Genomic DNA, 25999 nt, shown 5'->3' with positions numbered 1-25999 from the left:
AATCAATTTTTGAGAGATTTTAAAAAATATTAAGTAGATTTCGTTTCCCTGACAAAACTCTTGCCACTTTCCTTAATAAAAGAGATGAGTTTCAAAGAGTAATTAATGTGACTTTTTTTTTTTTCAAATTCTAAAGGTTTCTTTTCATGATTTTTCAACTGCATATCAAGTCTTCTCAGTAGCTTTCTCTGCTATAGTATGGTATAGTTTTCCCAAATGAAAGAAAATTAGACTTTGCTATCATTAGAGTCAGGATTCATGTGAATAGTATCTTTAAAACGTGGTGTGTGAAAAAAGTATTATATACTTGCTGTAATTTCCATTACAAAGGAGATCAGGAATAATGAATCATTTCTTTAAAAAATTTAATTACTTTTTAAGTGACAACCTTTCTTTTACATTCTTTTAAACCCAAAGATAAACAAAACAAACAAAAAATAGCATCTGATAGTTAAATGGAGAACCTCCCATAGTCATGCTGTCAGTTGGAAAGCCTTCATTTCAAAGCCAGTTTTTCATAGCTGATATTATAAAAAGTGTGATTGGCTGCTCAGTCACTTGGTAACTTGGAATAAGAAGTGTGTTACTTTAAAAACATGAGATGAAGATGCCGCCACTTTATTAGCATCTTTCTGTTGCTTCACTTCATGCTTATTTAGGAACAGAAAATTAAAAACAAAAAATTAAATACTTTAAGAATTAATCTGTGTAGTTCTCTTAGGAGGAAAAATTGACATCTCTTGAATCACCAGCTTTTTGTAATTCTAAAGAAAAGTTACCCTCTTACAAGAATTCCTTTTTTTGCGTAGAGTTGCTTGTGTATCATTCTATCTGCTCGTTTAAATATATAAATTGTACCAATCCACATGTTTTAGGTGGTACCGCAGTTTAGTGCTACTTCCTTGTTTGAATGTCAGCATCATGAAAATAAAATACAGTGTTCATAAGGAGAGGCATAGCCTATTTTAATGGAAAAGATTTAGACCGTGAGCTGAGAGCTCATGTCTAATCTTCCCTTTATTATTGTGGAGAAGGATATGTGTCCCTTACCTCTATATCGGGCAGGGTTTCTGGAAGCCATTTATCAATAATAGATATGAAAGTATTTGCACTCTGTAGAGCACGTGGACTAGTATTACTCTTATCGATGTTACTCTTTCATGTAGGAATTTATTGATTCTAAAGAACTTTTAAAATACAGTTGTCTTTGTTTCCCATTGTCTTTGTTCTCTGTGTTCTAAGAGGTAGTTGAGTTAATTCAGTGTTACTCCTTTATCACCTAGCACAGTGCCTTGCACACAATATAGGATTTTTCACATTTTTTTAAAGTGGTGAATGAATCCTTTGCAGTATAATTGAATATATTTGAGATGGACACAATAAATGCAATTTACATTGGATTATTATTTTTAATTCATTTTACCTGCCATGTTGTTTAAGCATCATTGGTAAAATTTGACAGATTTGGTCTTCTATCATTATTATACAGCATAACATCAGGGCTGCCTCAGAGTTTATTTTAGCATTGTAATATTGCTAAACAAAGGCCAGCAGTTATATGACTTTTATTTGATGCAATTTCCTACCTATTTCAGAAGGATAAAGTATGGTTTATTCAGTTGTTTTTCTCTAAGCTTCATAACACTTATTTAAACATCATGCCATAACCAAATTAGCCTAAAAGACTCCATTCATTCTCTATTCTTTGGCTGCTGTGCCACTTACTCACAGATTCATTGATTATGATTATAAAGTGCCTGTGAGACCCACTTACGTAGATTCGTCATTTGTTAGAGTTTAAATGAGTCACAATTCCCTCTGCTGTTGGACTTTACAACGTGTAATAAGGTGTTTTTAATGACTTTCCCTACAAAATACACTTCTTTCATCTGCAGGTCAGCCTGGTTTAAATCTCTATTTTGTTGGACACCACCCCAAAGCTAACTTTTATTCCTCATTATTCTTTTCTTTCTGTGAGACCATATCCTAAAATACTTTAACAGAGTGCCAACTAATTGTGCTTCCGTAAGATAGTTTCACGAAAAAAGTTGCAATGGATATTTCAGCCTTTTCGTGAAAATCAGCTTTTACATTTTCTGTACTCTGTCAATTTTAAAATGTTCAACAAATGCCACCCATTTAGTTAGTTGTCGACGTGCCTGATTGTGAGCTCCTAAAGAGAAGGGATAATACCTTGGTTTACCCTTGCTTTCCAGCATCAACACCGTGCTTTGTATCTCATAGGTAGCCAACATTTTTGTCACATTGAATTGTCCTAATAGTTTTATAACGGGTCTGTGAAAAAACCTTACTAGGAAATGCTCCACAAAGGTCTTTAGTAGAACTATTGCCTCAAGTCAAAAAATCTAACAGTAGCTGAGTTGTCAAGTTTCTCAGGTTGCTGGGCAAATAAATTAGGGCATTAGAGCATTAGGACTTTCGTCTGCTACTTTACAGTTCGAGACTGAGAACTGAATATGTACAGTTTTGTCCAAATCCATTTAGATAACGTCTTACCCCTCTTTCATCCTAGTATCTAAATTAGGATTATTGTAATCAAATCTTGTTTAAGAGCAAGGTCATGAGTCTGGTAAGTTTCTGGTCAAAAGAGTAATGGGAAAGTGAACTAACATTGATTTTATGCTGCCCTGTTGGGATGCCATGCTAGGTGCTTTACATAATTCATCTCTTTTCATCTTGACCACAATCAATAATAGGACTTATAGCTCTCAGTTCAAGAGAGGTTAAGTAATTTGTCCAAGGTCACTCAACTAGTAAGAGAAACAGCCAAAATTTGAACTCACTTGTGGCTGACAATAAAGTCCCTGCTATTTAATTACTCACTCTGTTCTTTAAGCTTTTTACTATCAATAACTAGATTTGGTTGTTAACTCTTAACTTATTTTACACAAGTGAACTGACAAGATTTAATGTAAAGACTATTGAAGTCAGACAGCTATTTTGACATTTACTATACTGGAAAATAAAATTATTGAGACATTATAATGTAATTGTATGCATAGAAAGGATCAATCTGTAAAGAACCTTTCATAGTTTAAGAAGTCCAATAACAGTATAAATCTTACTTATTTCTCTGACTTTGACTTGGATAACTATGTTTTCCTGTGTCTGTCTGTGCAAAAGGCAAATGGAAATACCCAGTTGATTCTGATTTTCTCTGAAACTGAACCCAGAGAAAGACTAAGAGCCTCCTATACTCTTCCTTATCCTTCGACACTCTGGAGGAAGTTGCTATTGTTAATAATTGACTAGAGTACTCACTTGGTATCCATGAGGGATTAGTTCCAAGACCCCTGTGGATACGAAACTTTAAGGATGCTCAAATCCCGTATATAAAGTGGTGTAGTATTTGCATATAATCTATGCACATCCTCCCATATACTTTAAATCATCGCTAGATTACTTATGATACCTAATGCAGTGTAAATGCTGTGTAAATAGTTGGCAGGGTGCAACAAGTTTTGTGTTTTGGAACTTCCTGGAACTTTTTCCCCAAATATTTTTGATCTGCAGTTGGTTGAATCTGTGGAAAATTAAGACCGACTGTACACCACTTTTGAAGCATCTAGTTATCAACAATAATTAATGAATGATTAATACCACAATTTTTACAGCACTATGGAAACCTAGGATTCCTCTGCAGTTCTAGAATACCCTCCTTCTCTGGTTAAGGCATTTTTTGATAACCTCTTGCATTTCATTTTTCTTATCTGTAAAATTTAAGGGGAAAATTAGATAATCTCTGAAGTTCAGTCAGCTCTAAATTTGCAGTTTTCCAATGCATTTAAAGTCTGTTCATTAATACATTAACATTCCAGTATATGAAAGTTTGTTCTATGATGAAGTCAGGGAAAGTACGGTGTCCTAGGAGATAACTTTGTAATGCTATTTGTGGAAGGGTATTCCTAAGTTTTCGTCTACCTAATGCCATCCCAGTAATTCTGAAATCTCAGCTTTATTTCCCTCCATCTAATTTTTGAAAAGTCCTAAGATACTTGATAATTCTGCCCATCAGAATGTATCATCTAGAAATATAATCAAGAGAAAACTTACAGTGGTTATAAAATCAATCAGCCTGAGCTAGAAGAACATTTCTTCTATGTCACTAGGAAAATCTATGCTTTACTTTATTTGTAGTCCCAAGGTGGGGGTGGTATATTAATGGAGACCACTATAGATTTAAAAACATTTAAATTTAAGCCTCTTTAAATATATATTTATATAGTATATATTAATTATCATTTCATATTGATAAATATATATCATTTAATACCATATTTGTCAACATAACAATAAAAATTAGCTGAAGCTAGCATCATTATTAATATCACTATTATTCTTGGTGGTGGTGATGGTAAGAAATACCACTGTTAAATGCAATAAAATATTACTATTTTATATAATTTTTCAAAAAATATTTAAAGAAAATATGCTAACAACTGTCATTTTAGAAATTCATATATTTTTAAAAGTATTTCTGGAATTTAATCTTATTAAAATATGATAAGAGATTTGTGAATAGAGAGAGTGGTGGTCTTCAGAAAAGAGGATCTCTTGCCTCTGTAAAAAATACTTTTGATTTTGGAGAAGGGATTTGCCAAGCTTCAGAGAAATGTAACTTGTTAGGATAAACAATGAGCCTTCATCCCCTTGAGCCTTTCAAAATTTGGACAAAGCAGCTGTGTGCTAATAATTCTTTTAGTGCTTATTTGGGTCAGTAGATGTTATTAAATGCTCACAAGCCTTTCTTGAGCAAATTCTGTGATTTGCAGCTTAATTTTAAATAAAATAAAACAAATATTAAAGAAGAAGGTGGAAAATAAAGTAATAAACACTAATAAATGCTAATAGACACAAAGCATTCATCTGTGTGTGTTTATGAGCAAATAAGAGACAATTGTATTTATATAAGTGGTTTTCTTCATGTTGAAGTAAGTTTGATTTTTCCATGAATCAATCTATTTTTCATAGAAGCAGCAAGCTTGAGTCATACCTTTTAACAATATGGCTCCAAGGTTCATCAGTAATAAAAAAATTTTAAACCATTTTCTTAGGAAGTATAAAAGTTTTTAAGACAGAATTTTTGAAGCATAAGATACTAAGCAAAATAGGGTTAACTTTTCCTTTAATAAATGGTTAGTTGCTAGGAGACCACAAATAAATGTTAATGATTCCAAGATTCAGACAGCTCTTAAGGAGGCTTGTATCTCTTTATAAAAGTTGTTTAATTCCTGTTCACACTAGACTCTGTCATTAAAAATTAAATGCCTAATGATACTGTTCCCATAGAATTTTAAATTTTGTTGGGGAGAACAGAAACATTTGTAGGGTAGAAGAAAATTAGAAAGCATCAAATTAATTTATTTACTCCTACATTTGTTAAGCGCCTGTTAGGTGCTGAGCCTGATGTCTGGCTCCAGGGTTGCCATGTTAAACAAGAAGTGGTCTCTGCCTTTTAGGAGTCTGTCGTCTATTTGAGGAAAGAAACATCGAAACAATTAATTAAAATGTAAAGTAACAAGTGTACAATTTTAGAAGGTACTCAGTATATGGTAAGTGAATGAATGATTAAAAATGTTTAAAATGCTATGGAGAAAGTGCTGTGAAGGTTAGAGGTTGGTTTACAGAGCTAGTGAGATCTGAACTGTGTATTGAAAAGTAAGGAGCAGAGCTAAAGAATGCGCAGGTTGAGTAAGTACAAGACATTGCTGGCAGAGAAAACAACATATGCAAAGGCATAAAGGGTTTTTTAAAAGAAGAGTAAAAGACTAGGACAAATTCAAGAAAGGGTGACAAATTGTATGTGACTGGCTCAGAACATGTGTGGTGAAATGGTGAGAAATGCTCTGGGTGGAAAGTCTGAGAGTAATACACCTAGACTGATACTTTAGAAAGAAAACTGATTGGAGTGTGGAGGATGGGACCAGAATGAGGAAACCCAGAAGGCAGAGATGAATGGAAAGTGTATTAAATTAAAATGAGAGAAAACTGTCCTCCAACATAAAGTGGGTAGAGATGGCGAGCTATTAGAGACTGAATTGACAGAACTTGATTCTTCCACACAAAAGGGAACATTCTGACTTTAAGGTTTCTATCTTAATTTAGTAGGTAGATGGTAAGGCTAGTAATCAAAACTAATGATTTAAAATTTTTTATACTGAATTTGTTTTGGGGAGACCTCAGATTAAAAAAAAATTATCTTGGGAATAGTTGGAATTCTATGTCCAGAACTGGGAAGGCACACAAGGGTAGATGCTTGTGCCCTTGTGTGCAGATGGTTGCTGAAGCTGTGAAAGTGGGCAGGATCTCCAGGGAGAGCTGGTACCCTGAGCTATTGAGAGTTCCGAAATTTATCTGCTAAGGGCACTGTCAGAAGAAGCAAAGATTATTTTTGAAGGGCTTCTAATGTAACCCAAAATAAGTAATACAGGAGTGTGAAAACCAGTCTTTATATTTGATATGTAGTTAATGTCCCACAGGAGTTTCCAAGAGTGATTCACTCACTGTGTTAAAAATTCAGTAATACATAAACTAATTAAGAAAGTAAAAATTTGACTTGTAAGATTTTTAAGTTAATGCATTTGTTAAATCATTGCATTCATGTCATTTATTTGAAAATCCAAGAAGCACAACAAACCTGTTTCTTTTGTCATGTATAATGCTTAGGTGAATCAATTCTGGTAGAGAATAATGCTTTCCCAGTCCCAGGTCATGTATCCTTTTTTCTCACCTCAGAAGAAAAATCTGTCTCTTTCAAAAATGCCTTATGCTCTAAAATAAGGTTTGCAACTTTTACTGAGACCCACAGTAGAAATATTTTTCACATGGCTCTTTTCCCTACACATACTCTCTTAGCAATCCCATCCAAAAATCAGTTCCCTTGATAATAATAAACATTTACACAACGTTAATGCGCCAGGCTAGGTGCTTTACAAATATTCGTATACTTAACTTAAAACAACGGAATGAAGTAGGTACTGTTATTATCCACAGTGAAATTAAGCAGTTGGCCAAGGTTACACAGACAGTAAGGGAGGAAACTGGAATCTGTTGTCTTCCTTTAAAGAGTGCTACTTTTTGCTCTGACAGGCAGTTAATTTACTGGCAGAAAAGCTGGATCCTTTTTCTTTTCTTTTTTTTTCAAGCTTTCTTAGGGTGGGTCCAGACCTTTTAGGGGTATCATTGAATGCTCAGCATTTTCAGTGTGATATTTTACTCTACCGGTCAAAAGTTCTACATCTCTCAGTGTGTGTACCAATTGGAATATCTATTCAGCTCACAGCTCTGGCTCACCAGTAGCTGTTTTCTGCTGGTCCTGTCCTTGAATTATTGCTCTCTGCTTGTACAGCTTATTTTTCATCCATCAATTTAAGGTGACCCTTTTGGAACTCATTTTTTTTGTGCAGTTACCTCTTTTCAGTAACTTGCCCTACCAATTCAAGCTATTTCAGTGGCATCAGACTCTAATTTCTGTCTCTTCAGTGAAAATCATTGCACTCTGAGTTCTGTCTACCTCCCTGTGCTGAGGTCCAGAAAGTATCTGTCACCAGTCAGAAAGACAAAGTGGTCCTGAGCTCACCTCTTGTATTTCTTTCTTCCTTTTTTTTTTCTTTTCTGGAAACATAGTCCTGCACTAAATACTGTCCATTGTTAAAAATCAGTCATTTCTTTCTGAGAAAGTGAAAACCTTTAACATGAGTTTTGATAAAATTAAATTCAGCTTTGTAGAGGTCGTTTTTTTTGTGCTGAGGTCAATTTTATGTATTCATACCAATGTTACTGCTGTTTTGAAGAAGTTAAACATGGCTATATGTTAGCAACATATCAAAGATAACTCACACCAGCTTGGAACATTAATGTAAACCACTTTATAAGAACCCCATCCTGAGAAGGAGCAACATGTTAAAATCAATTCTGTTGAGAAAAGTGTTCTGAGAATGGTTCTATTAAAGAAAGTTTGTTTTCTTAGCTTTTGATGTCCTCGGGTAACAAAATCAACATTCTTCTGTATTTAATGAAAATAGGTTTGGAAATAGCAACAGGTGTTTTGGTAATAAAAAACTATTCGTGGCTTAAATCATTAGGGCACACTGTTTTCTTTATTATAATTACTGAAACAAGAGAATCTGAAATTAATCTGTTGCTGTATAGACTTAAAGAAGGGAGTTTAGGAAGTGACCTATTGATCTTTGGACTTACGTTTAGTGTAACAACTTAGAGTTAGTAGATTTTAAAATACTTTATTGTCAAAAAACATAAACAAAACAGAAACATGTGGCTACCAGAGACCTAAGAATACCATTTTTATCGTCATCATAGAAACAACATATTAATAAATATAAAATAAATGAGGAAAGGTTAGACAAATTACTTTTTGAATAACTATGTTTTTTTCATGAATGTTAAAATGTGCCAATTTATTTAAATATCCAGTTTAAAAATGTGTGATATCTGTATTTTAAAAGAATACCTAAAAACATGGATAGAATAAATAACTTTGAGAGATATTTAAACATATTTTGTAGGATCAGTGAAGAAAAAATTACAAATTAATGTTAGACAGGGGTTCAGTAAAAATTTCCTCCTTGATCTATCTTCTCTCCCTCTCTCTCCTTCAGAGTAATTATTTGACTCTTATCAGTCATGGTGAGTCAGGATGGAACTCAAAACATTTCCCTTTCCACTCCTGTTTCTGCTGAATCTGTACTCATCCTCAAAAAACATTCTTACATAATATTCTAGAGTATTTTTACTTAAGTATTAGAGTTGGCATCAAAGATGATATCTCAAAAGAGTAGGTATTCTTTTTTATGTTTCTATTGAATCAGCACCTGAACCAGAAGGTTAAGCAAACATTTTGTGCTAATTCCACTCTAAGACACTGTCATCAGCTTTCGTCAAGTGATTGAGCTTATTAAATTTACATTTTTCCTCTGTAGTTCAGATTGGTAGAATAAATCCAATGACATTTAGATAGTGAGTTTAGAGCTCTTTGCATAGCCATCCACAACAATCATGTGACCTACCAGAAATGTGTTACTGCCTGTTAATACTTATTCTTGAAGGTCTCCATTTCTTTCACCCTCATGTTTCTATATTTTCTCTATCAAGTTATTTGTCTGAATTTCTTCCCAGTTATGTTTTGTTTCTATCTTTGGCCTTAGTTAAGCATAATACTTCTCACTTGTATTTACAGCATTTGTAATTTTTTATTTCCCAGTTTACATATAATCTACATGTATTTATATAGATATAGATCCATTTATCTATTTATCTATCTACATAAACACCAACACAAATGCAGACTTTTTTATCTGCTTCTCCACTTTCCCAGCTGTGTTATGATAACTTCCCTTGTGTAACTGTATTTCTTGGCTAAGATATCTGGTAACCATTATTTATAAATAATATACTCTTTTGTACAAGGTTAGAATATTTTCCACAAGGGCATTTTAAATGCCAACTCTAAAAGATTGGGTTTTGAATTCAGTGTTTGCTTTATAATGAATATTACAGGCTTTTTTTTTTAAAAAGAAGTTATGTTTATGGATAAACAAATGAGATTTTTATTTTGTTATTTTTGTTTAAGTTTATGTTTAACTACAAAAGGGTTGCTGTCTTTTATTTTATTTTTTTTGTTTGTTTTTTTTGTTTGTTTTTTGGGGGGTTGCTGTCTTTTAGATTGTATTTTATTTATAAAATCTTCAGTATTTTTCTTGGTGATATTTTCAGTCAACAATGGTATTTTGAGCACCTGCAACATAGTAGGTAACATGATGAACTGTTTTCCTAAATGTCAGTTTATTATGGATTAATTATAAGTATCAAAAATGTGGGGATACCTACAGCATTTGCATCATTGGAAAGAGGTTTCTTATATTGGTAGTCTTACCTCTTTTTTCACTTTACACAAAATTATACTGCTTAAAAATTTCTAGCTCTTTATAGTAACAATTTGTCCATTTTCATTTATGACTAAACATTATGGTAAATGCATCTGTGCAAAAGCTTATTTTATGAATTTCAGGGAGAGTAAGATGTATAACTGTGAGGCCTGCTATGCCATAATATGCCCACTTCCCATTTCATGAACAAAATACCGTGAGAGATTGACATTTGGACTAGTCATTTATGAATTATAGTTAAGTAACATCATATGTATATACTTAATTTAACCTTTTTAAACTACATTTTCTAGATAAATGTATATTTTACAAATGAAGAAGAAAATTGCATATTTAAATAGTTCTGCTGATTGCCTGCTATTCTACTTAAAAAGTGTATGTCCACAGTAGTGGATTTAATTAGACCTGACAAGAGTAAATACCAGTGTGAAAGACCTAGGAACAAGTATGACTAACTTTAAGGTTTAGCGCTATTGACAAAGAAATGGTATTCACTAGATAGCCAAGCAAGTGAAGTGGTAATGTCTTCATCTTGGAAAGAAAACAATAAAAAATTAATTTGGAACCATAAAGAAATCTGACTAAGGAAACATCAGAGGAAGTGATACATCTTTCATATAAGACTAAGATAATGACATTAAACTAGAAGAACTAGGAAGTTGAATCTTTCTGTATTGTCAATGTATTTAGATTATTGAAAACCTTGGTTAATTTTCTGTCTGAATGTAATTTCTCTATGGAACTATATGCTATGGTATTCATTAAATCGTTTTACATGAATATTACCACACAGAGTTATATATGTTACATATTTTTGTACTTAATGGGCAATTTAAGGAATTTTCAAGGGTAGTTTCAATTGATTGTTTGCCTTAAGCATTGACTTTACAATAAAATTTAACCCCACTTTATCTGCTAATCCCTAAGAAAACCCAGAACAATTTTTGTCTATTGTTTTAGTTTTGTGAACTTAACCAGTCCTCTATACTGCAGTGATAGGAGTAGTAAAAGTTACCAAGAAGGCACAGAGGAGGGAAATCTAATCAACACTTATACACTTTTAAGGCTTCCTGACAGAGTAATATCTTTACTGAGATATCAAGGATGGGTAAGAGTTAGCCAGTTGGGTGGTAGATGGTGGAACACTATTTCTGGAAAAAGATCACATATGAAAAATTCAGGAGTAAAGAAAGAGAATGGACCATCAAACAAAATTCAGTAGAACTGTAAAAGTAAGCCAAACCAGGAAAAGGAAGAGACATTAAAGTTCATTATGGGGTTTTATCTTTGTTTTCAGGGCACAGGAGAAAAGGACATGACTTGATCAGCTTTGCATTTTTTTGAAGAATTCTCCTAGATTCTTTTGTATGGAAAGAATTATAACTGCTTTGCCATTTATAAGCTATAGCAATAATCTAAACAAGAGATTATGGAAGTAATGGGGATGCAGGGAATTATTAGACATATTTAAGAACTTTTTAGAAGGTGCTGATTGTATGTGTAAGATGAAGTTTTGGAAGGCGTCAAGAATGATTCCCAGTTTGACTATCAGCGAGTTGTAGGGATAATGGCCGTAAGAAGGCTTTGTCCTGAGACTGCACATTCCTGAGCAGCATGCTGAAAATGATTGCTAAACAAGTTTTTTAAATATAATATCTAATGCAAAGAGTATACCCTTATAATAAACTGATAAATTTCCCAGATGGAATTCTTCTTGTTAAATGAATGCTTAAAATGTTTTTTGCTCTTGTTTAATTTTGAATATTAAGATGATAGAATGATAGTTTGATACAAGTTATTTATTTAAAAATAAAAAATTTACAAGATTTTTATTGAAAAGTTAAAAATCTGTAAGCATTATGAACACTGTGAAATATTTGGAGATGTGGATGTTTGGAAATGAAATTTCTGAAGAAAAACATTCTCATTTGGCAAGACATACAACCCAAAACTAACTTAAAAGTGCTTCAAAATGGTCTGAAAAACACACTTAGTTTTTCGTATCAAATTCGGATAACATAAGATAATCATTTTTAAAAAGCATAATAACAAATTGTAGACTCAGGGCATTTTTTTTTTTACACTGGAAATAACTATTTGGTCTAACTTCTCCAAACCTGACTTTGTAGATTAAAAATAAAAATTTTCACAGAATTGTTACGTGATTTGCACTAAGTCATTGAGACAGTAATTAACAGAGATGATTTAGAATCCTTGTGAAGTATTTTATTAATTCAGTATAAACATTATCTTAGTTATGTGAGCATTCGGCAGATAATTTTCTTAATCCGTTTTAGTGAAAGTATTGCTTTAATCACATTTGGTTTGAAAGCTAGTTGGCACAACATGTCTGGCACCACAGATCTGGGAATCTCCCTTTTGAAAAACATTCCACAGTTTTCAAGGGACACCTCTGAAATTTAACTTCAAATTTGCCTTTTCATAGAATTACTACAAACTAGCTAAATTATAACATAAGGGTATTTACCTTATTGTAAAGGAGTTTAAAGAAGTGCAATCGGATTCACTTCTTAATGTATCAAAATTATTCTCAATTTTTCTAAGATTAAGCAAATATTAGCAAAGTGAAGTGGGAAAGTTATCATGTCGCAGAAACTCAGTCAAGTTCTTCTTCTCACCCCAGTTAATATTCAGAGAAAGGGTTTCTGCTCTAGATTAATGACGCTTATCCACCCAGTTCACCGGGTAATTATGCAATGCTTTACTTTGTCCACATTTATTGTATTCTGATTTTTTTTTAACTTTTCTTTCTTTTTTTTTAAATTGAAGTATAATCAGTTATAGTGTGTCAATTTCTGGTGCACAGCATAATGTCCCAGTCATGCACATAAACAGATTTCTTCTGTACAGCACAGGGAACTGTATTCAATGTCTTGTAGTAACCTTTGATGAAAAAGAATATGAAAGTGAATATATGTGTGTATACGTATTCTGATTTTGACTTGCTAGTTAAAACAAGTGGTCTTGTCCTAGTTCTAACTAGTTCACGTAGAGTCACTGCAGATAATATGCTGGTGATACATTATTAAAATAAAACTAAACTGAAAGTTTCCCTGTATCATTTCTTTAAAAAGTTTTTATGTTTTATTTACTTTTGTCCAATTTTTTTCACTTATACTAGTTCAATAAAATCCTCTTAAATCTCCGTAAAAAGTCTAGGTTTTATTAAAAGTTGACCAACATAAACAAGAATGAAAATTTTAAAAAGCTTTAAATCTCTATTAAGAAAATGCCGAAAAAAATATGTCTTAAGTTGACAGAAGTCCATACCTGACTCATGAACAACAATGAAAGCTTTATGTTGGCTCCAAACGTGGCATGACATAGGTCATAGGCAGAGGCCCCTTCATAAAGCTGGTAAAAGCTGAAAAATTGTAGTTTTGTCTTCTGAAACCTTATTAACCATTAAAACTGCTTTCCAATGTTTGTTATTTTTAACTACAAAATAATATAAATGGAAGGATAATGTTGCTCTTTCATAAACTGCTTTTCCCTGCTAATATTTTTCTTTTCTTAATGGTAACTGAACTGACAGCAGCAGGCATAGCTAGTCAATAGTGTAGTATTTTACATAGATTTAAAGTAATTTTTAAAAGGTTATTATTAACTCTGTTAGTATTTCAGAATTTATACCAGTCAATCAACTAATGTTATTGAGGAATTATTATGTATTAGAGACCATGCTAGTCTGTCTTAATAAGACAAACTCACCCCTGGCTTTCATGGAGCTTTATAAATATTAGGTAAATTATTAAAACTGTGTACTAAGGATGTTGTGGGGCCATATAAGGGACTATCCCAAAAGGTGATTATACAATTTTAATTCAGATGTGTTGTTTGAGATCCCTCTGAAACATCGTTAAAACCCAGTCTTTTCTTGTTTGCTCAGAGTGAGCTAGTCTTACAATTTTCTGTTTTGGGAAATCTGCTTTGGAGCTGTCTGATACTGACAATTTAAAATAAATACCCATAGGAGAAGAAAAACAGAGTAACACATCAAGTTATAATTAGTGTTTCATAATGAAAAAGAGAAATTAAAACTTTACAGATTAATTTGGAAAAAATAGTAAAAGGTAGAAAGCTGTGCCTACCTTGGAACTTTCAAATTTGTTTTTTTTTTTAATTGCTATTGTAACTTCTGGCTTTCTTGCAAAAATAATGTGTCTTTTTGTCTTACTCAGTTATAAACTTTTCAATACATGGTGGTGGTGTCTTTGGGAGAGTGCCTGACACATAAAAAACACTCAATAAGTATTTGTTGAATAAGGGAAAGAGTAAATGAATCCTTAAGATTTCAAGAACTGAGTTCATTTGGTGTTAAATTTTTTAGAAATATATTTTTAAGTGGATTGTTTTGTAGATATAGAACAATATTTAATATATTCAACTTACCTTTTTTTTTTTCTACTCGGTGAATACTTCTGGAGTCTGTACTTTATCTTTAGTAGCCCACCCTGCCTCTGACATTGAAAGTATTGGATTTCCAAAGATGACCTTTTGGGTTACCCCAGTGTCAGTAAGTATTTGTCATTAAATCTGACTTCCAGCTGTGCTAGCAGAAGAGGAGCCTAACTTTTGGAAAAGTGTAGCACATGGATACACACACTTGTAAGTGTTTAGTGCGATGTTAATTATCAGTTTATTTGGTGATTACCGATTAATAGGTTAGACCATTGACCTTCCGTGTAAGATGGTCATCAGTTATTCAGATTAGATTGTAAAAACTGGGTAGAACCTGATTACAGGTTTCCAAAGGGCTATTTGATGAGTGGTGAGGGAAAATACTGTTTGCTTGTTTGGTCAGATTAGAAATTTACTACCTCAAGATAGGTCACTTTGAGATACTGTTTATTGAAGTATGGTGTAACTGACCTTATCCAAGCTTTTTTTGCTTATCTTTATACCTGTCAGTAAGACAAACTACAGAGACACATTGGTTGGTTATTTTCTTTGGTGAAAGAAAGCGTGTGTTTTTTGAAGTTTCATATTTACTTCGGGTAGTATTTTAAGGTTTGGATTTTTTCCCCCTCAGTATTTTATATCTTTTGAAATAAAACACAATGGCTTATTGATTGTAAACACTTAATAAACATTTGTGAAATGAATAAATGAATAAAATAACAAAAAGCAGCCGTAGAAGACTGGCAAGTCTGTATTCATAACAGATGATAGTTCTGTGACAACTGGATTATTTTGAATTTGGAAAACCATGAATTTATCTTACTTTTTTTTTAATTTAATTTTTGTGTGACTAAGAAACTATAGGGGGAGGGTATAGCTCAGTGGTTAAGTGCGTGCTTAGCATGCATGAGATCCTGGGTTCAATCCCCAGTACCTCCATTAAAAAATTAAAAATAAATTTAAAATAATATAAAATTAAAAATATATATATACCTGTCCACCCCCCAAAAACGTACATTAAGAAGCTGTAGAAGATAGCCTGAAAGTTCTTCAGATTTACCTAAATAAATCTCAATTTACAGATGTTGTAGTGCTGTACACCTGAAACTTACATAATAAAAACAATTACAAACTTTAAAAATTAAGAAAAAATGAATTGCAGTTTGGTCTTTTGTAAGGACACACACACTTTGTTAATAATACTTATTGCTCATATCAAATATTTCTGGCAATATAAAATATTTCTCACACTATGGTTTATAAAACAGTTTTTATTATCCTATTTAATTATAAAACAGTTTTTATTATCCTATTTAATTGCAGTTAATAATAATTTTCTCACAGAAGAGCTTAGAGATTCTGTAATATATCCAAGGTAAATGGCAAAACTTGAGACTTTGAAGAGGATTTTTCTCCACACTCCCTCTGGAGGTCCATAAGTAAATAAGTTTTTTTTTTAACATTTTTTATTGATTTATAATCATTTTACAATGTTGTGTCAAATTCCAGTGTTCAGCACAATTTTTCAGTCATTCATGGACATATACACACTCATTGTCACATTTTTTTCTCTGTGATTTATCATAACATTTTGTGTATATTTCCCTGTGCTATACAGTGTAATCTTGTTTATCTATTCTACAATTTTGAAATCCCAGTCTATCCCTTCCCACCCTCTACCCCCCTGGTAACCACAAGTCTGTATTCTCTGTATAAGTAAATAAGTTTTGATTAAAAAAATAAGATAACATTTCAAAATAAGAGTTAAGTCTCATGTTTCTTGTGGATAACACTATTAGGTACTACATTATGGATATAGCAAAGTATAAGGCATGGCCTCTGGCTGTTGGGCATTTGTAATCTACTTGCAGGATAGGCGATACACATAAAAAGAGAGTAACAATACAAGATAGTATTTGCAAAATGGGTGGTTCAAACTCTAAGCCCTATAGAGAAAGGAGAGATTGCTGTGGATGGAAATCTTACTAGAGGTGATTGAAATGACTGAAATGGGCTGTGGCGGAAGGGAACACACAGTTGATTGGTGGACATTCAAGACAAAGAAAGTAAGGGACAAAAAATGACGATGTAGGAGCCCCGGAGCCCTTGCAATAGTTTGTATACTGTGGTAGATTTGTGGCAGGTGTGGTCAGGGAGGCAGGTAGTGGTCATACCGTAGAGGGATTTGAATGCAGGGCTAGGATGTTAGGACTCTTATTGTATAGGCTCTGGGGAACCACTGAAAGTTTTCAGTTTGGATATGGCATATTGCAGGCAGCACACATATTTTCATGGTCAAGGGACTTGAAGATCAAAGTCTCCTTCATTCAGTCATTTAAGAGCTGAGCAGCCGTTGCCATGAGTAACATGCCTCAGAACATTAATTTTTTAGGGGGAAGGGGTGGTTTCAGAGACTGGAGGTAAGTGTGTGTGTTTGAAGTGGGGCCAGAAGGAGAATGGTGGCAATCTCCACTAGAGTTTCATAGACTCTTTGTGTATGTGAAGCTATGTATCATATGAAGAGGGGAAAAAAATCCATAGATGGGAGATAATAATGAAGCCTTAGTAAAATGCATTATAAGCCAGCAAAATGATTTTTTAAATATTGAGATTTAAGTGTTTAATGATCAGAGACTTAAGTTTGCCAGTAGTTTAACCAACACTATGATTTCATTTCGACATTGAGAGCACCCAGGAACGCCAACACTCGTCTGCTCTCAGGTCGGAGCTACTGCTGCCAAGCTCCTTCAGTTCTGTCAGGGGAGAAGAAGTGTGGCGTTCTGTGGAGCCACTTTTTACAATAACAGGGCTTGTGTAAAGATTCCCCATTTTCTAGATGCAGTGAACCTAATGAGAACTTGAAATTCATCCCACAACCCTGCCAGTCAGTATTTCAGCTGTAGTAAGTTAATTGGCAATAGTTTTGTCTTGTTTTCTTGTCTTTTTTTTTGTTGTTGTTCTTTTCTTGTCTTTGCTTTTCTGGACCTTACCTTCCCTTTTTTTTTTTTTAATTTCTTGAAAATGGTGAAAGACATATTGTTATGACAAAGAGACTGATGACAGTATTAAAAACTGAGAATTCTGGATGTGGAATCTCAAAAAAATACTCCCCAGTCAATATCAAATTCATACTCTTCTGCCTGGATTTGAAAGCTTGCAAATTGATTTAACATATCTGTATCTCTTTCTTCCTTCCCTTCCTTCCTTGCTGCTCATACTTACCCATTCTCATTTCCTGCATCTTTTTCTCCCATGAACCCTCCTCCAGCCAGGCCACACAGGTGCTCATTACCTTTTGAAAATTTGCCGTTCTTTTCCAACTCTATTCAAGTTCTTCCTCACAGCTAAATTGAGTATGTGTAACGTAGTAAGCGTAGTATGAATTGATTTCTTTTCTTTAAAAATGAGATGCAAAACTTGAAAGTGAAAACTTTGTCACCCTTAAAAATATGTCAGGTTATAAATAATATAGACATTCTAGAAATCCCATATTTGACTTCTTGTAGGTGCAATTCAGATCCCTTCTCTTGTATATAGTACAGCTCTGCTTGTTTAGAGACACAGAATCATTGTTCAAGGCCTCCAGTGTCAGAGCAGAAATAAAGTAGCCAGCACCGAGACCAAATGGAATGAGAGGACCAAATATCAATACAAGTTCAGGATAGATGTGGGATGGACTGAAATTTGAGGAATGCTTGAGATGAGCAATTTAATATGTAGGTACCAGATGTTGGAGTAGTGCCTCATTCTCCTGGTTTCTGGCCTTGCAGGGTGAAGAGGATAGGATAGGATAGAATGTTTTCCCTTTTAAAAGCCTATATGCTTTTTATCAAAACTTCATGCTAAAGGAATATATGAATTAATCCAGTCTATTACAGTCCAATATGCTATTGCATATATGTAATAAACTGAAGGGGAAACTGTTTCTCCTGTTGCAAACACAAACCAAAAAAGATACATTCTGTTTAACCAGTAATTAAGCTTTGTGGTAACCCCTCTTTCTTATGGCAGTGTTGCAGACAGCTTTACCTTAATTGTTAAGAGAAAGGAATAAAAACGGTGCAGTGAACGATTTCACTGACCTGAAACACTTGGTTATACAAAACTTAAGTTATTTGTGGTATATATATAATAGTAGCCACCAAGAAGTTTAAAGTGTAGGAATAATCTTAATGAAATATCAGATTAAGTTTGCCCACATATACAGATAATTATCAAGTAAATATTTGCCAGCAAGTAAGTACAAATAATTCATGAACCTGTTCTATAAGCTTGAAGAAATTCTAGATGTGTGTCCTTTTAGGTATCCCAGTCACCCTTTCATAGAAAATGTTCACTTTTGGCAAATAGAAACATTCCTGCGGCAAGACTAGCAATTCTTCCTGGCATCAGGCAATCACAATCATCCAGAGTTCACAACTAGACACAGAACTACTTGAAGATTTAGCACAGGGCACCATCTTTAAGAGTAGACAGAACTCATTGGATTCATATAGCCTCTTCATAAAATGGTGGGGGCTATCTCTAAACTATTTTAGCTAATTTGTGTATCTTAAATGTCTTTAATTTCACTCATGAGGGCTTATATGCTGTGTTCATCATGCTTGTTTTCATGCCTTGTTTTCACCAGTAGATACACATTTTGTCATTCAGTATACTGATTAGTAAATCATCAGGTATTGATTGAGATGCAAATAACGAAAGTACGTCTGGTAGCCCCCTGAAGAATATAGACTTTATTTTTAGAATCCCAACAAATGACTCCTGGTCTGTGATTCTTGAGTAGGTGTGACACACGGGTTAGAGCTCACTCTTACTAGCACACACATTTAATCACATTGCATTTTAAAGTAAATTCTAGACGTTGCAACAAATAGTTTAAAAATCCTATTAGGTGCCAATGTGTAAGTCATTATTTGAAGTTTTGAAATGAATGGCAGAACTTTAACTTTCTGTTTTGAAAGTTCACCTTATATTTTAATGTAAACTTCACATTCTTCCTTCATAGATATTGGACATGTCATTAGGTGCAAGCTGTCTCCATTTTACAAGTCTATCTGCAGGTGAAACATCCTCTAACTCTGACATTTTTGCTAGTTTTGTTCATAGACAAGACTGTACTTTGTTGATTGCTTAAATGATTCAGTAAACCCTAGGTGAGAGCTGACTGGGTAAGAAATCAGGAAACCAGAACTTTTAGTCACCTTATAGCTTAATAAAAATAGGGAAATCATTCAGCTGGGATATATTCAGAGAACCACCATTTTTAATTTACCTTTCTGTACTCCTAATACATTTTTAGGGTTAACAAAATATTGTACAAGAAATCTAGTGGAACATAAGTGTCTTAATAATTTAATCAGCTTTGGAAAGTAAAATATGCTCTGATGGACATTCAGTTAATGTTTTATCAAGAAATAATTTACCCACCAGGCAGAAATATTTTTAATTGTCATAATGATAAAATATAACAGCAAAAGCTGTGTGATTTGGGTAAGTTACTTAACCTCTCTAAAGCCCGAGTCTTCTCGTAAACAAAATGAAGTTATTAATAGTAAGTACTACACAAAGTTAAAGGTTAATAAGATAATATTTATAAACCCATAGCAAAGGGTCCAGTGTATGCTTTCTCAAAAATAATAGTTATTTTAAGGGAGAACAAATCAAAAGAAGCATTTCAAGAGAGTGGTCAATAGTGCCTTAATGATGCTAGGTCACTCAGAGAAGCCTGGACTACACAGAATGAGAACTCAAAATATAGACTTTTCTTCTAGAATGCGGCATGTGTGTGCCTGAAAAACCACTCATTCTGCAAAATAGCACACTCAGATTAATAGAGCTTATGGGAAAAGAGTTGAGGTTTGGGCAGACCACTTAAAATCTCTGTAGCTTTACATTGTTATTGTTAGTTCTCTAGTTACAGTCCTAGAAAAAAAAATGTTAACTCCGTTAAATCTCTAACAACATACGCACCACGCATCACAGACAGCTAACCCTTTGCATCATCACAGTTCCTCTCAGATGGAGATGGGAGTTATTAAACACATTTGATTCCAGAATTTTCATCAGAATTAAACATCTGGTTCAAGATACAGGGAGAAATATCTTCACAGCACCTTCAGCTATGTTGCAGCTTCTTCAGTATATTGCAGCTTCAGCAGAGAGCTCATCTTTTCAAAAGTATAGGGTTCTTCACGCCACTAAAACTACCCTATTTGTGCTAAAGGAATGGACTTGTTGAGGATTTTTAGCCACTCATCTCCACTTTTTAAAGGCCTTTATATGTTGCTAAGGCTTTCTCTCTAATTGAGATGAAAGCTTGCCTCTGATCACTTTAAAATATTAACATGCTGAAAAAAAATCGTAAGAACCAAAAAGGTATCCAGAGTCCAAATTATATTGACATTGTTCATGATTTACCGATAGCGAAGGAGTTCTTTTCTTTTACAGAGACATGTCATAGCAGAATATATTGTGTATTGGATGATAGAACGAATATTCTGAACTCCCCTAAAACTCTTTGCAACTAAGGTGTTTCTAGAGAATAAAGAAATATAAATCAAGCATGTTTCTGTTGTTGCTTCTGTTTCATGTGTATCAGACATTTTGGTGGTAATTTAATGGTTTAGCCCCGTTAGAGACATCTGTTTGTATTTTCTTAGATTTTTCTTGTCCTTATTCCCCACAGTTGGCTGAAAGTTTGCGAAAATTATCTCTGGATCTCTAGCAGAAGTCCCCATTTCTGCTAACAATTACTGGTTCAGTATCAGTTTGTTTCGTTATTTTTATAGCAGTTTCCTCCCCACCAAACACCTTTTAGAGATGCCTCTGCTTTACTTCTGTCTCTACATTTGAGAAGATTGTTGCTCAAGATAGGCAAAGACCATTTTGATCAAGTTGTTCCACGTGTACACTATACTTTAGGATTTATATTGGTATTAAAGTATTACATACTATCTAACTGGCTCACTTCACCAAATCTGAATACATTTAAAAAATAGTTTTGCTCTTTTTTAAATGATGTCACTTTATATCAGTGCTAAAGCAACAAGTTTATGCTATACTCAAAAATTATATGCATAATTTTCCTGGGTCACATTTTTATGTCATTTTATTTTAGCTACTTTAAGAAGAGATGATTCTATTATTTCAAGTCCGGATGTCACTGATATTGCGCCAAGTAGAAAGAGGAGGCAGCGGATGCAAAAAAATTGTGGGACAGAACCTAAAATGGCTTCTCAGGAGCATCAGCTTCAAGAAAAGGAAAAGTAAGTCATTTTATTCTTTGCCAAATAGTAAGATGGCATTAAAAAAATCTAGTACATAATCTTAAAATTATATTTTTATTTCTGAATTTACTTAAGGCTATTTATCATAAAATGTTTAAAGCCATGCATTTTCTCTGGTAGTTGGTTAATTCCTATTAATATTTAAAGCAGAAGTGCTAAAAATATGAGCACAATTTTTTTATATGTTAGAGATTAATTAGAAATGGCATATAGAAAACTAAAAATATTAAAATCCAGCTTGTGTTCAGTAAAATATTTCAATCTAATTTACTGCCTTAAAGAGACTCATAGCACTCAACTTAGCCACTTGGTTTGGTTATGGTTGGTGTTTTTTCAAGTAAAATGTCTCTTTCTAGTCATCGATTTGTTCTATTAAATTTTGGAGTTATATACTCTATTTTCACTGGTTTTCATTTTTTGGTTCAAATTACCCTTCAGTCTACATCCCAATTTAGTTGTAGTGAGTTGAAAAAAGTTGGGATAATTAACATTTCAGTACAGCAAAACAATCTGCATTTATAAAGAGCATTATCAATTGAATCCAAAATGAATGTACAAATCATTTGCACTTTTGGATATATGTTTATATTTATATTTATATTTAATAGACATACATCGTAAGTATTTCTTTTTCTCTAAACTTTTCATTAGTTTAGTAAATGGTAATTGAACTGTAGCCTTGTGACAGATGATATTACACACCACTGGTTTTCAAAGTGTAGAATTAGGATGCTGGGCGTTCCCAAGGCTCTTTGTGGTGATCCACAAGGTCATTGCTTCTTCAGTTCCATAACTGTGTGAAGCTAGAATTTCTTTACATGTTTCAATAAAAATAACTTGTCATATCTGTTTGAATGCAGAAGCTAATGAGAATCTAACTGTTTTCATTCAAGCCTGCCATCAAACAGATGTGCAAAAAACATTGCCTTCATAAGATTTTTAGTTTGGGAGATATAAGGATTTCTATAAAGAATATGCTATGCATGTTATTATATATGGGATTTATTACTCTTTTTAAGTTCATTTATGTATCTATTAAAATGTTCTCAGTTTTAATTTTGAATATGGCAAATATAGCCCACATGAACAAAAGCTCTTGATATCATCAAGAGCTTCCAAAAGCACAAAGGGGTCCTGAAAGCAGAAAGTTTTAAGATTCTTTTATAGACAATGAGGATGCCAAGATAGGCACAACTCATGCCTTCTGGAAACTAACAGTGTGACAAGAGGGAGTTTTTGAATTTCTTGTGTAATAATAAGCATTGAACAGTTAATAGTGGAATTGTTTTTGTCTATTTATCATTGGGCGTTTATTCTCTCCACAATTGGCCTGATGTACTTAGACTTGAAAATGCTGCCTGTATATTACACTGTGTCCCTTACGTCTTCAGACAATACATACATGTGCAAATCCAGTGTGTGCTAAACTCTTACTAGTTTATGTTTATCACTTGAATTTATTCCTTAGCTCATAACCCTCTGGCTTCATAGAGTTCAAGGTATTGTATTATTTCTTTCAAATATTGAACCAAAAATATTTCCAATTTGCAAACATTAGAGTACCAAAACTATTTCTATAGATTAATATGAGAAAAAATAAAATTATAAGAAGCTTGAAATATTCAGAAAACTGTATTCAGTCAATCTGTAAGCAGATGAGTAATGAGTATCAGTTATGTGCCAGGTTTAATATTGGATGTTCAAGATTCAGGAGAATAGAAAATAGACATAACTCTTGTCCTCAGGAAATTTTTGGTCCAGGGTCTGGAGGAAGGAATGGAATTTGTTGGTTTTAAGTTGGAAAGCTCATCTTGGGTCTTTTCATTCTATGTGTGAAGTAAATATAAGGGTTTGAGGTTGCTAGCATTTTCTGAACATGCTATATTGCTTAAATAGGTTTCTTAAATCCATGGTACAGAGATGAAAGAAGTTTTGATCCAAATCAAGATAAAATATTTTATTTAGGCTCTTTAATAAAGGCAATGTGTTTGTTTCTACTAGCACATATGCAGGTCATATTGTGCTCCTTTTGTTCGGATGATCATGTCAATATTTATTTCGTATATTTTCACTATTTCAAAAGTTGACATAAACAATTTCACTGTTCTTGAATTGTATGGTAATTATATCATTGTGGACTTAGGCTCATCTGTTTCTAAGTAGAAATGAAAAGCATATGTTAGATATCAGGAAGCATTTTAGAGAATAACGAAAATTTGGTTAAGTGTTTATCAGTCAGATGCTGAATGGTTGATACCCACTTTACAATTTCTCTTCCTTTGCCCAAATAAAACAAAAAGATGAATTCTATGTTTTGTTCATATTTTATTTTGTATACTTTTGAGATTGTTTTCCACTTTAAATATAGCCTACTGAAATTTTATGGCTCATAAAATTTCAAGTACTAGTTCTACTTTCCCAGTTCTTTTCATTAAAAAAAATTACAAAGCTTTTACAAGACAAAAACAAGCCCTTAACTGTAAAGAAAACTTAGAAAAAGGCCTTAGAAGTTGATGACAAGTAGTGATCAAATATGAACAATTAATACTTATTTTCTGTTTTCAATTTAAACTGCTACCTATTTCCTGCCTTTCTAATCGCCTTTTTTCTCTGATAACTTCTCATCAACAACACGTACAGCAGTTAGGTTGATACACTTAGCTGTAGCCTCCCAAACAAATGCAGATGTGGTTAGTTTTCCATTTAGGGGTGAAAAAAGATAATGGCCCATAACCCTAAACTTGGGAGTTCCCTTGGCTAATTTTGAACAAATTCTGTGACCTCTAGTTTCTTCAGACATTTCCAGTGGGCATCTTCCATAATTTTTCTTTGTTTCACTTCTCTTGGCTTCTCCAGCTGCGTGTCTCAGGAAAAAAATGAAGGGGGAAAGTGATGATCTTAGATACTTATGGTTCAGTTTTTCTGTTTCGCCTGTCGGACTTTGTGTAAGCCATTTACCTTTCTGAGATTTAATTTTCTCTTCTGTAAAAAATGAAAGGAGTGAACTAGATTATCTGTAAAATCTCTCCCAATATCTAAAATTCTATTACACTTTTAACTATTCACTACTTTCAAAACATGGATATAATTTAGTAATAAATTGCACACTTATTAGTTATTGTTAGTTAACATTCATTAAGCAGATAAAATATGGCTGTATGTTTTCTGGTGAGAAAAGTATGCATCTTTTAAATTTAGGTTTTTAGAAGCATTTCAGAATGTAAAATTTTTAGGATGTTTCTAAATATGGATTATTTTATACTCTTTAAAAGACTTAATACTGATCTATACTAATCTATACATACACCAATCTATAGCAATACTAATCTATAAAACAAAATCATGGAAAATTTTAAATTTACTCATTTATTTTGATACTATGTCACTGGTATAGTGACAAGGTGTAGGAGAAGAGGGTGATACAAAGATAAGTAAGAATTATGATAAATGCTTTATATGTGATCTTTCATTTAAATCTGACACAAACTCTACAAGGTAGATATTCAATTTCCCTTCTTACAGATGAAAAACAACCAAGTTTATAGTTATTTTTTCAGAGCGGCACAGCCAGTGTTTTATTTCAAAGCCTGTGCTTGATCCATTGCCTCAAGGGGCTCATAATCTATTGAGAAACAGAGATGTGCACAAATAATTTTGTGATTGCAAGAATGAAATGAGGGAACACTAGCCTTAAGGTTCTTAATTGGAATCTTTGGAGTTATATTAATTAAAAAATATGTGGTAAGTGGGAATAGTTACAGGGTATTTATTTGAATCTGAAGTCCACTTTTGATACATGTTAGAGAGGTATGCTTGGAGCTCATTGGTGGAATCTCCAGTCCCATCCCAGTAGCATGTCAATATTAGAGGTCAGAATGTGTTCTTTGTACATCACGTTTAATTTGTGTTCATGGGAAAAAGTATAATAATGTAGTTCCTTCTGAGTTAACAAGATGGCGTTATCAAATATTAATTGTAATTCAGCTGCACATGATAAAAGTTACGTTATTTTTCAGCTGAAAGAAGTAAATCAATTAAATAAATAAATAAATAATAATAAATAAATAAACTTTCAAAGTTTCTAGATAAACTATGCATATCAAATATAAAAGGAAATAAAGTTATTTTAACCAATTAAAGTAATAAATAGTTTTCACCAGAAAATGTGTCTGAAAGCTATGGAAATGTTTACCATATTCTGTAAGATATTGTTAAGGTGTTTTATGTCATATTAAAGGTGGAAAAGTGAAGTCAAGCCCCATATATTTATTTGCTTTTGATAATAAGTATGCCTAAAATTCCAGGCATTAAGATTAAACAAAATAGTGAGACCACATAGTGATGACCCAAGTTAGTCCAGTT

At 33.0% G+C, this 25999-nt stretch overlaps 1 protein-coding gene across 5 annotated transcripts in view; it reads left to right on the top strand.

The window, feature by feature from the left end:
* The window catches only part of XRCC4 (X-ray repair cross complementing 4), a 314282-nt gene that overhangs the window by 119773 nt on the left and 168510 nt on the right, over nt 1-25999 (top strand). For all 5 annotated transcript variants that reach the window (XM_072958433.1, XM_072958434.1, XM_006197628.4 and 2 more), the window contains exon 7: nt 21469-21616. In XM_072958433.1, coding sequence (XP_072814534.1) covers nt 21469-21616 — 148 coding nt within the window. The remainder of the gene's footprint in view (nt 1-21468; nt 21617-25999) is intronic.

Source organism: Vicugna pacos, chromosome 3 (genome assembly GCF_048564905.1).
Source record: "Vicugna pacos chromosome 3, VicPac4, whole genome shotgun sequence".
Taxonomy (NCBI): domain Eukaryota; kingdom Metazoa; phylum Chordata; class Mammalia; order Artiodactyla; family Camelidae; genus Vicugna; species Vicugna pacos.
Note: the sequence above shows the minus strand (reverse complement) of the source record. Positions and strands in the feature narration are given on the sequence as shown.